This window comes from Nothobranchius furzeri, chromosome 12, assembly GCF_043380555.1.
Source record: "Nothobranchius furzeri strain GRZ-AD chromosome 12, NfurGRZ-RIMD1, whole genome shotgun sequence".
NCBI lineage: Eukaryota > Metazoa > Chordata > Actinopteri > Cyprinodontiformes > Nothobranchiidae > Nothobranchius > Nothobranchius furzeri.
This window is the reverse complement of record NC_091752.1, coordinates 19,433,846-19,447,147: the sequence shown is the minus strand read 5'-3', so window position 1 is coordinate 19,447,147 and position 13,302 is coordinate 19,433,846. Positions and strand designations below refer to the sequence as shown.

At 40.2% G+C, this 13,302-nt stretch overlaps 1 protein-coding gene across 3 annotated transcripts in view; it reads right to left on the bottom strand.

The window, feature by feature from the left end:
- The window catches only part of khdrbs2 (KH domain containing, RNA binding, signal transduction associated 2), a 165,833-nt gene that overhangs the window by 93,718 nt on the left and 58,813 nt on the right, over window positions 1–13,302 (bottom strand). For all 3 annotated transcript variants that reach the window (XR_008565676.2, XR_008565675.2, XM_054750129.2), the window contains exon 4: window positions 4,575–4,721. Coding sequence is in view for 1 of the 3 variants with exons in the window: in XM_054750129.2 (XP_054606104.1) it covers window positions 4,575–4,721 (147 nt within the window). In the remaining 2 variants the exon portion in view is untranslated. The remainder of the gene's footprint in view (window positions 1–4,574; window positions 4,722–13,302) is intronic.

Genomic DNA, 13,302 nt, shown 5'->3' with positions numbered 1-13,302 from the left:
CCAAAAAAATACATTATTCATGCATCAACACTGTGCTCACAAACAAACAATCCATTTCACTGTACAATATAAATGTCCACTTTAAGAGCACACCACATTCCACCCAATACAGCACCAAAATAACATTCATTTCCCGTAACATAAAACACAAATTACTCCACACATACTGGACAACAAAACACAAAATTAATAAAACAAAACTCATCTTTCTCAAACTCGTGTAAAAAGGGTAAAAATAAATATCCGCAACCTCCTACAAAAATCACTCCTTTGTAGCTGACCCCTCAAGAATTGTGGTAAACTATTCCATTCCACCATAGCTCTATACAATACTGACCTATGAAGAAAATTAGTTTGACTAACTGGCAACAAAAGCATCCATCAGCTTGACACGTAGCATGTTGGTGAACATCTCTAAAAAATGTCAACTGATTTATAAAAATGTCTGGTATCTGTGTATTTATAACATTCCTAATAAATTTTATAAGTACTTAATTCTACTCCCTACACCCATCCATGCTAGAGCAGTTTGCATGTCCTCACAACTTCTAGAGAAAACAATTTAAGATTAATCCAGCAGCCTTATTTTGAACGACCTGTAACTTATTTAAATTGGCTTCCGTAGTAGCAGCCCAAATTACTGCACAATAGTTAAAGTGACACAAAACAATTGCTTCAACTAATACTTTTCTACTTGAATACGGAATACATTTTCTACCATTCCTCACCATTGCCATGTTCTTTCCCATTTTAATTAAAAAGAGTGAGTATGGAAGGAAAGGATCGAATATTCAACATCATGATATCCCAAAATGTCTTATACTCGCTGCTTTTGGTTAGAATTAGCATTTGTAATAATAGACCTGCACAGGATGGTTTTATCATTCACAACCACAGTGCCGTCTCCTGCACCGCAATGATTTTCTGTCAGTTTGTGAAATATTGGCGATTTGGTGCCTTCCCAGTAATTCTGCATCATTAGTTGTGCTGGCAGATCTTCACAAAGGATTCAAACTGTTTATGCTTATTGAATAGATTTAAAAGAATTATATTGCAGCCAGTGCTGCAATTTCTACAAGAATAACTTTGGATACAACATCTCATCTTTTCCCAAATTACTGCAATAAAGCTAATGCCGAGACTCTGCCAGAAATACAGTGGTGTGAAAAACTCTTTGCCCTCTTCCTGATTTCTTATTGTCTTGCATGTTTGTCACACAAAATGTTTCTGATCATCAAACACATTTAACCATTAGTCAAAGATAACACAAGTAAACACAAAATGCAGTTTTGAAATGATGATTTTTATCATTTTGGGAGAGAACAAAATCCAAACCTACATTGCCCTGTGTGAAAAAGTAATTGCCCCCTGAACCTAATAACTGGTTGGGCCTCCCTTAGCAGCAATAACTGCAATCAAGCGTTTGCGATAACTTGCTACGAGTCTTTTACAGCGCTCTAGAGGAATTTTGGCCCACTCATCTTTGCAGAATTGTTGTAATTCAGCTTTATTTGAGGGTTTTCTAGCATGAACCACCTTTTTAAGGACATGCCATAGCATCTCAATAGGATTCAGGTCAGGACTTTGACTAGGCCACTCCTAAGTCTTCATTTTGTTGTTCTTCAGCCATTCAGAGGTGGATTTGCTGGTGTGTTCTGGGTCATTGTCCTGCTGCAGCACCCAAGATGGCTTCAGCTTTAGTTGACGAACAGATGGCCGGACATTCTCCTTCAGGATGTTTTGGTAGACAGTAGAACTCATGGTTCCATTTATCACAGCAAGCCTTCCAGTTCCTGAAGCAGCAAAACAACCCCAGACCATCACACTACCCCCACCATATTTACTGTTGGTATGATGTTCTTTGTCTGAAATGCTACGCCAGATGTAATGGGACATTTGCCTTCCAAAAAGTTCAACTTTTGTCTAATCAGTCCACAAGGTAGTTTCCCAAAAGTCTTGGCAATCATTGAGATGTTTCTTAGCAAAACTGAGACGAGCCCTAATGTTCTTTTTGCTTAACACTGGTTTGCATCTTGGAAATTCTGGAATTGGAATTCTGCCATGCAGGCCATTTTTGCCCAGTCTCTTTCTTATGGTGGAGTCGTGAACACTGACCTTAATGGAGGCAAGTGAGGCCTGCAGTTCTTTAGAAGTTGTCCTGGGGTCTTTTGTGACCTCTCGGATGAGTTGTCTCTGCGCTCTTGGGGTAATTTTGGTCGGCCGCCCACTCCTGGGAAGGTTCACCACTGTTCCATGTTGTTGCCACTTGTGGATAATGGCTCTCACTGTGGTTCGCTGGAGTCCCAAAGCTTTAGAAATGGCTTTATAACCTTTACCAGACTGACAGATCTCAGTTACTTTTGTTCTCATTTGTTCTTGAATTTCTTTGGATCTTGGCATGATGTCAAGCTTCTGAGGTGCTTTTGGTCTACTTCTCTGTGTCAGGCAGCTCATATTTAAGTGATTTCTTGATCGAAACAGGTGTGGCGGTAATCAGGCTTGGGGGTGGCTACAGAAATTGAACTCAGGTGTGAAACACCACAGTTGGGTTATTTTTTAACGGGGGGGGGGGGGGGGGGGGGCAATTACTTTTTCACACAGGGCAATGTAGGTTTGGATTTTGTTCTCTCCCTAAATAATAAAAAAACATCATTTCAAAACTGCAATTTGTGTTTACTTGTGTTATCTTTGACTAATGGTTAAATGTGTTTGATGATCAGAAACATTTTGTGTGACAAACATGCAAAAGAATAAGAAATCAGGAAGGGGGCAAAGAGTTTTTCACACCACTGTATATTTGTTTTCCTGCAGAATGTATCAAATAATTTAGCACTTTGGTTGACATTAGTAAACTAATTCACTTATTTAATAACTTTTTAAAAAATGTTATTTGAAAACTCCCAAAGCGTTTATGAAGATTTGCCCTTTTAAAAGAAAGAAAGCCTATGTGGGTGGCAGTCTCCCAATGCAAAACGGAGGCACTTAAATTTGCAATCTGGAGCATATCTCAACTTTGGAAAAGAAAAAACAAATTTTCTGTTTAAAATTCAAAACACTTCAAATAAATAGTTCCATTCAAGACAGTCGTGCACAAACCGGCTCTTTTTTTAAAGCTGAAGATTTCATAGGAACATGACTCACAGGTTCACAAACGGATGTGAACTAGATAAGGCCGTTATTCTCATCCTCAATTTTCACTGTTCAAGCACTGCATCTGAAACCGCTAACAGCCATGAAAATGTAAAAAAAAAAGAAAAGAAGAAGAATATTTAGTTTTAACTAGCATTTTTACTTTGTTTCATTGCTTGTTTATTTTACACTTTTGGTAACTGATTATTCCCACCCCACTAAAAGGACAAGGATGGTCAATAACAGCATCTTGATTCTAAATCAAAAACAACATGTTAATGCTAACTCATACAAGTCAAAACATTAGAGACGGTTTAAATTAGGGTTGCACGATATTGGGGAAACATGCGATGCACAATAACAGTGACTAATATTGCGATGACGATGTGACATGCAATAAATAAACAAATTCTTAACTCAAGGACAATTAAATCAAAAACAAAGAAATTAAATATTTTTTAAAAGACTAAAAATAATCATAAAAAGTGGGAAAAGCAAACATTGAGATCAAAAGATGTGAGGAAAGGGAAAAATAAAATGAAGAACCAAAGGCAATCAGGATCCTGGGAAAAGCAGAATCGGCAGAAAAGCTAATTCAGGTGTTTGCTAGCCAGCCGCCTATGGGGGCGGGAATCTAACATAAGTACCCACCCGATTGGCCAAATGGGTGAAGAGCTCTATTTGATTTGTCAAAAGCTTCATGCTTCCGTTTGACAAAATGCATCATGTGTAGCAAACATTTGAATTGACAATTCGTTTCGGGGTTTTTTCTGTTCTTTGCGATGTGCGTATTGCGCATGCCGATTTCGCGATGACGATACCTTTGTGATGTATTGTGTAGCCCTAGTTTAAATACAAATTTTTGAAAGGGTTTAAATTATTATTTTCTGTATTAATCAAAATCATTCACATCATATTAAAATTGGACCCAATCTAAAACCCTGTTGTAATTTGTTTTTTTGGCACTTATCGTTTTTTTTGCCATATTATCATCTTCCTGCAGCTCACATGCAAAATGTCAGCTCAGTATAGGAAGAAGCATGAGCTCCATAAAGTAGACTCATCCAGTACGATTCCTCTATTAGGCCTGTCACATTTGCAAAGCTTGATGAATATTTACAGCTTAGACTCAGCAAGAGTACACAACATGCACGCTAATTATTGCAAAGTTCTTCGGGCTGTAAGTTGCTGGAGTCTTGCAAGTTGTTTCATACTGCATTTTAATTGCAGAATACATTATTTCTCCTTTATAACAAAGGGCATGCAGAGATAAAACTTCACACTCGCATCTTCTTCCTATGTCAACAAAACCTTGGATGTTTTAAAGCGAGGAAAAACCAATGAGCCTACTGGAGAAATGATCATGTCAGCAGTAATTACTGCTGTTCATTCACAACACAGGAGTAAAAATTAAAGGGGAAAATCAGGTAAAGTAATAAACTCACTGGAACAAGGAATTTTTTAATTTCCTCCAAGGCGTGACTCATTCGGGAATAGGCCTCTCCTGGTGGAGCAAAGACTTCAATTAAAACGTGTAGATCGTTACTCAGATGGGCGTATTTGGCCTCCCCGCTCTTCCGTAATTCTTCTTCCTGTAAACACAAGTCAGTGAAGGAATTTTGTTTAATAAACAGAATCCAAAATTGAATGAAAATATCTTCAAACTGCAAATACTCACACTAGCATGATAAAATGTTCCATTAAAAGGCTTATCGTAAAGCTGCACTCATTTTTGCACAAATGTTGTTTGAAAAGGAATTTAAATGTGGAAAAAAGCAGGATTGTGACTTTAAATCTCGCACATTAACACTTTTTTTAAACTTCCAGCTATTTCTGTTGCGTAACAACACTATCAAAATGAAGCTTGATGTAAACTGTGTGTTGCTCCCCAAGAGAGCTGACTCAGGTGTGCTAATGATACGTTAGATTTGTATTTGGTGTAAGCAGTAGCAGTGATGATGGTTCTGTAAGAAAATAGAAGGAACTTAGAATTACACTTCATAGGTTGCCCTTTCAGGAGGACAGAGTAGCTTCCCTGAACCTTCAGGTAAGGGAATGGATCCTTACACACTAAACAGCAGCTCACAGGTTTTGGAGGTATGCTGGGGGACTACAATGCTTGTGCAGGGAAAGACAGCATGGTCAGGAGTGTTGGGATGGCCAGGATCAGCTCGCCCAATCTGGAACTGAGTGGTCACTTACTCTTGGACTTATCTGCAAGTTGCGGTTTTGCCATACAGCAAACTTTCCACAATTAAGCATACGTTCAAATAGTAACATGAGTACATCAGTATACTTGGTACCAGGATATGCTGTAAGTCAATATTTAACTTTGTATTCACATCACCTGACAGCCGTGGGCTTTGGGCAATGAAGTGAAGAGAGGAGCAGAGGTGTGAACTGATCCTCATCGGGCGGGGGACTGGGATCAGATGGCAGGGGAAGACGCTGAACAGACCTGGTAGGCCCAAACATATAATGAGGGTCTTCACATCCTACCTTTAACCAATTCACTTGTGTTTTATGGCTCTAGAACAGGCTTAGGACTGTGCAGAGTTACTGTGTGGCGGGTAGTGTAGGAGTGTGCGGTGGATGGCCCTTAGAGTCTCTGTACCAAGTGAGTATTACACTGATGTAAAATCCAAGAAAGTTTTGACTTAAGTAAAACATTTCAAAGTATGTATTTTGAAATTTACTTAAAATTAAAATTGCCAATGTATCCAGCTAACCTTTAAATATGTGTTAGTATGTGTCTGCACTCAGCCATGGCTGCTCTTTTTCACTGATTCTCTACATATGGACAGCATTTCTAGGTGCAGCGGAGAGGTAAACTGTGTCTAATTTGGCTGCAGGAGGATTTAGTCTTTTGTAGATGGTGTGGTCCTCATGGGATCGTCAATAGTATTGGTAATCACCTGCACTTGTATAGTGTCTTTGTGACTGAAAGCACTCCAAAGCACTTTACACCAGGTGGTTTTCCAGGAACACTACTCAGAGCAACTCGGACCGATGCAGTTCGGCCCGACCACTGTTTCCAAGGGCACGGTTCAGTATTTTCCCGCTACTTTCTCCCCTGTTTTTAGTCTCTGCTCCGTCAAGGTACCTGGCAAGGCTGAGTCCAGCCGGCATCGTGATTCTGGCCACTGATTGGCTAGGGCACAGAGTCACTGGCTGCTCCAGAGTTTTTTGCTTTCTGCTTCACTGCCTGCAGCCATTTCCTGGTTCAGAGTCTGACAAAAAGCCATAAAACTGAGAAAAATGCTCAGCAACACCAACATTTTTCAGCTGAGTTGTGTTTCTGTAAGCGTACAAGTTACTTTACGCTGTTTACTGATCATCTCATGCTATTTTGTCATGAGTAAAAATTGCACCATCGAACCGGCAACCCGCTGATTCCAGGGTGAACTCCTAACCCTGAGCTACCTGCCAGGGCTGCTCCCCATGCAACCCAGACCCCCCCCAAAAAGCAGAAAATAATAAATGTGAATACAAGACTTTCTTTTCAAGTACTCCTAATTGTGTAATTTTAGTTACATTTAAAATGGTTCAATATTGGCTGCTCATTTGGTGGTTGAGACATTGCATTCTGCCATAAATACTCTAATTTGAACACATTTGAGTTAAAAACTATATCCTTTGCAAAATAATCTGCATTACTAGTGGACTTTGACCTTAAAAACAAATTCTTTCGAGAAGCGAGAGAATTGAGCCGTGCTGTACAAGACATAATACAAGTGCAACACAAAACATGCATCAATACGATCCTACGTGCTAGAAAAAACATTTCAAGTGGGATGTTGGAGTGAAAATGACAGATTTGTGTGCCAAAGCCTACAAGTGCATTTATGTTTTCCTTTCAAGACAAAGAGGCACTGAGATCACTACATCCATCACATTTAAAAGACTAGTGCACACAAAAGCATCTTGGCAAGATTTATAGGTATTTTTCTTGATACACAAGAAAAGAAAAAAAATACACAGAAACTAATTGCTACTCATCTGTCAACCAAACAAATCATAAACAGCAGGGATTTCAGTGCAGTCAGACTGACAACAGCGTGTTGAATGCCTTTTAGTTTGTGGTGGTCAATGCTGTTTGCAGTACTCAGCAGGCTCTGCTCGACAGTCGGTTCTGGAACCGTTTATATGGACTGACACCTTGTGACCGTGGCATGGAACAGTGTAGCTTCTCTCAAAGCTCGAAAGAAAATAACAGATTTCATAAAAGGATTAAAATGACATCACGAGCAAACTAAAACGTGCTCAGGTGTGCAATCACTGAAGAGCTCACAGGAATAACACAGTAGGTGGTAGGTTGAAACATGCCATTAAAAGACTAACAAAGCACAGCTGAGGAACCGGGTGACTGATAAGCAGACGAGAACCAGGTGTGTTGGACCAGTAGGCACTTAGGTGAGGTACTTAAAGGTGTGGAACACTTGTTTAATCAATATATTTGCAGTGGTCTCTGGTAGGAATGAGTGCTTTGTAATTCATACTCAGGAGAAACAAAGATCTGTTACACCTTTTTCAGGAACTAGAAGCGAGCCATGTCAGAGCTGACAGCAGGATTTAGTGTCTTATTTCCTGCTATTTGGGCATCTTGCCTCAGATTGGATAATGGCAGTGAGACTACCACTGACTCTGTTTGCTCTGTGACATTGATGTTTTGTCTCCACAAATAACACAAGCCTGCAGGAGTTCTGCCATGTTGTGTAGTTAGCTTCTACTTCCTGCGATGTTCCCTGCTTTTTCCTGGTCGCTAAAACCAAGTCTTCCTCGCCGGGCACCAAGATGGGTGAGTTCATGAAAGTTGAGTTATTAACTGCGGTTGATGACAAAAATCATCACTTTAAATCCAACCGTTCACTGCCAGTGACGACTAAAGTCGTCATTTGCATGTTTTTACTGCGTGGGCATCGGAATGAGTCCCCACACCGTGAGAACAAACATCCCAGCTCTATAGCCGACCTTCATCTGCGTACGCCACAAGTCACGTGATCAGGAAGCAGAAAATCCATGTGTTAGGAGATCGTTTTGGGCTGCTGCTGTAAAAGAAGTGAGGCGCGAACCAGAAAAGCTTCTGCCGATCACATTTCGACAATGAGTTATGGAAGAACGGATAACGCTCGAAACGCGCAAATTGTTCTTGATGTAAGAAGTGAGTTTACTCTTTGTTTTGGTAGTTTTGGCGTTGACATCATCCTAGCGTGCACCGTTCTGTGACTCAAAAATCAGTAAAAATCTGAAAAACGTTGGCAGCAAAGGGCTTTTCTGATCAGAAAATGGCTGGCAGTGAATGAGTTAAGTGACAGTGTGACACTGATCAGTCAGGCTTTTCTAATCCTAGAGTTTCACTGTCTATTTTCTATCATAAGCTAATGCAGGAGATGGGTGTAGGAGACTATTCTCAGGTTCAGCCTGCATGAAAAACTCAGAGGGACTGATTATAATCCAAAATAAGATTTAAAAAAATGATTTTTCAGTGTTCCACACCTTTAAATACTCAGAGAAATAGGAATTCCAAACAGTATCTCACCTCAAGACTTTTGAACTAGTTATGTTTCTAAAGATGACAAAGAAATATTTTAAATTTCATAACAATGCTAATTACATATTACATATATAAACACACGTGCCTCAGCCATGAAATTAAATCAAATATCAAGATTAGGAAACATAAAAGAACAATCCACTGTGGCAAGTAATGTTTCCAATAGGTGAACAAAATGTTCTTATCAAAGGAACAGTAATTAACTCTGCATGACTGAGGCTTTGTTCTTGCTACAAATTGTTAAAAAATCTATAGTAATGTAGCCAAGAAACAGAGAGATAAAAATAAAAACCACAAATGTTACCAATTAAATAAAGTCTGGAGTTTGGATAATTTCAACAGACACTGATTAATAAAATGTATTCATTCCTCCAACGCATCAGGAGCTCAGTGTTGGGCGCTTTACTCTGGGGCAGCACAACGCTGCCTGTTTAGGGAGGTGGAAGCGTCAGACACACACTCTCTTCCATCAGCCGTTCTGGAGACCCGAGCTTTCGTCCTTGTCTCACAGAGCTGTTTGCTGCACTCTGGGAGAGGTCATCTTTAATTAAATGTGCCCACCAGGATTTCAGCCATTTTCACATGCTCTGTCAGGTCACTATGAATCAGATCAAAAATGCTAAAGTTAAATGGGTAAGATGGGTTTTGTGTGTGTGTGTGTGTGTGCGTGCGTGCGTGTGTGTGTGTGTGTGTGTGTGTGTGTGTGTGTGTGTGTGTGTGTGTGTGTGTGCGTGCGTGCGTGTGCGTGTGTGTGTTTGTAAGATGTGAAGTGAACAGCACAGACATGGATAATAATGAAAACCGAATGTAAATCGGACAAAGAATCATGGCGTTTTGGGAGATTTCATAAACATTTTTTTAAATGTTTTACCTTTAGTGTTTGATTTGTCTTTTTAAAGTCAGTTTAGGTCTCATTGGTGTCGTGTTATATGACAGATGAGCCTTAATTGATGCAAAACCTACAGAACCTAAAGTGTCACAGTGCTACTGGATTGATGCAGCCTCCTAGGGAACCCGACACGGCAGCAGAAATAAGTGTTGACATCGTGTTTTTGCATGTAATTGGACTTTGGCTGTGTCTGTTCGACACTGCCTCGTGGCCAGCTGCCCTAACTGGCAGTGCGCCTTTCATCCATGACCTCTGGGTGTCATTCTTATCACAGAATGCTTCAGACTTACTCAGATGTAGCACAAAATCAATATCACAAACAGAAAAGACCTGAAGCAGAGCTGTATGTAGGCATTGTTATCAGAGTCAAATGTTAGGTGTTGATTATTTGAACGAAATGGCTGAATGAACAAAGGGTTGTCTCTGTAACACAGAATTTCCATATGAGCCACACAGAACTTTTGCCCCTCAGTTTTAATTCATAATCACAATCTGGATTTTTTTTTCCTGTTCAAGAATTCCATCTGATTTTATAATCTATTAAAGTGATATGCACGTCTTGTTTAGTGATATAGAGGGCCAATTGTCACACCCATCTATTTCTGGACCGTGGGTCCCCGGAAATACGAAAAAAATGAATGCATGCGCATATTTTCTAACTACGGCAAAATAAATTTGAGGTTTTGTTTGAAAACACATGTAGAATTACAAACACTCATTCGAAGAAGAAGGCTGAGTGAGCCTCAAATCCTTCTTCCAGGAATAGAAAGAATGAAAATGATCCTTTATGTAGTGCTTCTCAAGATAAAAATCACGAGATGCTTTACATAAACAAAAAACGATTAAAGTACAAAAAAGATTTTAAAAATAAACAATCAATAATATGTTCAAAATGAGGAAAAAATGAAATTATGATAAAAAATAATAATGTAAGGAGAGGGAGAGAGAAAATGAAAAGGAAAGATTGAAATCAGTGGATCGTGGGAAAAGCGGAATCAGTAGAAAGAGCAGAATAAGGAGAGGGTGAAGAAGGTCACACCAAAGCCAGCTTGAACAAGTGAGTTTTCAGCTGATTTTTAAAGGAGACCACTGAGTCCACTGATCTCAGGCTCAGGGGGAGAGAGCTCCAGAGTCTGGGGGCCACAGCAGCAAATGATCTGTCACCTGTGGTCTTTAGCCTGGTGCTGCACAACCAGTAGGCTTTGATCACTGGACCTCAGGGACCTGCTGGGGGTGTAGGGACTGAGAAGATCACCAATGTAAGATGGTGCCTGTCCATGTAAGACCCTATAGACCAGAACCAGGATCTTGAAATGAACCCTGAAGTTGACTGGCAGCCAGTGAAGCTGGAGGAGAAGCGGGGTGATGTGGGTGTGTTTGGAGGACTTGGTCAGAAGCCGAGCACAGGCGTTCTGAACCACCTGTAGACGGTTCAGGGAGGTTCTGCTCAGACACGAGAAAAGAGAGTTACAGTAGTCTAAGCGTGAGGAGATGAAGGTGTGGAGAACTGTCTCAAGTTCAGAACGGGACAGAATGGGACTCAGCTTAGCAATGTTCCTGAGATGGAAGAAGGAAGAGCGAACAAGAAAACTGACATGAGAATCCAGCGGGAGACCTGGGTATAAGGGTCACAAGCTGATCAAGAGAGTCTCTGACTTTGGAAACCAGCTTGTCTGGAGCACATATGAGGATATCAGTCTTATCTTCATTCAACTGTAGAAAATGTTGAAAATGTGGAGAAAACAGCTATGAATCTGGCCTTGTGGTAAGAACAATTCAATTTTTCAAACCAAGTTTATTTATATAGCGCCAAATCACAACAAGAGTCGTCACAAGGTACCTCACATAGTAAACATTCCAATTCAAGTCAGTTCATTAAGCCAATTAATAAAAACTTTCCTATATAAGGAAACCAGCAAATTGCATCAAGTCACTGACTAGTGTCAGTGACTTTACAGCAATCCTCATACTAAGCAAGCATTTAGCGACAGTGGAGTAGAAAACTCCCTTTTAACAGGAAGAAACCTCCAGAGGATCCTGGCTCAGTATAAGCAGCCACCTACCACGACTCACGAGAACAGAGGTGGAAAGACTACTACAATTTCCTACTTAAGTACAAGTACCAATACTTTGATAAATTTTTACTCAAATAGTAAAAGTATTTGCCAAAACCCAGGGGCGGATTTAGGACTGAAGAAGATCCGGGGCTTAACACACACACACACACACACACACACACACACGCGCGCGCGCGCACACACGCACACACACGTGACACGCACTAGTCAACATCATATTTGTGTTGTACCACATAATTTTTAATCTGAAGCTACATATTAAGCATTTTCAGGGCAGAGTATTGTTCCTGTTAGTGTTTAGTGTGAGATGATAGTAAATATTCCCTTTCTTTCTCCAACAACGTTACCTGATAGTAAGCTAACTTTAGGCAAACCAGCAGCACAACAAATATTTTCAAATAAGACTCACAAACCTGAGTCAACACCAGTCTCATCAAAGCTGGGGTTCTGTCATTGTACTTTTTGTCTAAAAAACGTCCTTATGTCCATCTTCACTCATGCATTTCAGGCAGAGACTGCAGAAGAAGCCAGCTAATGAAGGGCTTCTTCTTCAGTGGTGGAGGCTCAGGCAGGCTGTATACAAACTACTGCCAGCTGCTCCCTCTCTGTTGGACTTTGGTACTGCATGTTACTTCCACGATTTAGATCCGGGGCTTTCCATGAAACATCCGGGGCTTCAGCCCAAGTAGCCGGGCCTAACGCCGCCCCTGCCAAAACCTTTACTGACGTAAAAGTAAAAAGTATCATAAATAAAATTTACTCAGAGTAAAATTTACTTAGTTACTTTTTTGTCAGCGAGAAGATGGCTAAACCTAAGAAGTGCAAAACTGCAATGCCGGCTCACAACAAGCTCGCGTGGATGCCAGTGGTTCCAAAACTTCCCTGAGGAACCCTGTGCCCATGCCCAAGACAAGCAAGGACCCCCAACCCCAACTCCTACATGCATACACACATTAAATGTAATAATTTACAAATGTAATACAGTTATAACTAGCAAGTTCTAACTTTTATATGGAGTTCTGATTACACTATAGTGTGTAATTGGGATTTTATAAATGTAATCTTAAAATAAAATCTTGCTAATCTCACAACTTCAGCAAAGGCAAAACTGTGGGGACCCCCTACAATCTTGTGGAGACCCAGACCAGGTCCCCTAGACCCCCCCAATACTTTTACTGAACCTTTAGAACTCTTCTACTTCCAGCAATATATTTTCTATGGGTATCAATTTCTGTGCTAGTGACCAAAAAATGCAAAGAAAGAAAAAAAAAATCAAGTTTGAATTCTGCTATAAAACAAGGCAGCTTAGTTATTTTCATGAATACCTTGATGCAGAGTAAATATTAGAAATCAATTGAATCAAATCTGTTTAAAAATGCATTGCCCCCCTTACTTCATCTTCTATTCATTTATCGTGGGGTTAACTTCTATTCACGCTCACTCACACACACTCCTTGAGTAAATTTAGATTCCCAGATTAATCGAATGTGCTGGTTTTTGGACTGTGGCAGAAGGTGCCCGAGGGAAACCCACACTGCATGAAAAAAACATGCAAACTTTCACAGAGAAGACAACGCATCATTGCACCACCCAGCTGTGCTTGTCCTATAGGAGAGAGATGCACATCTCCTTAGTAAACATAATAAGCAACA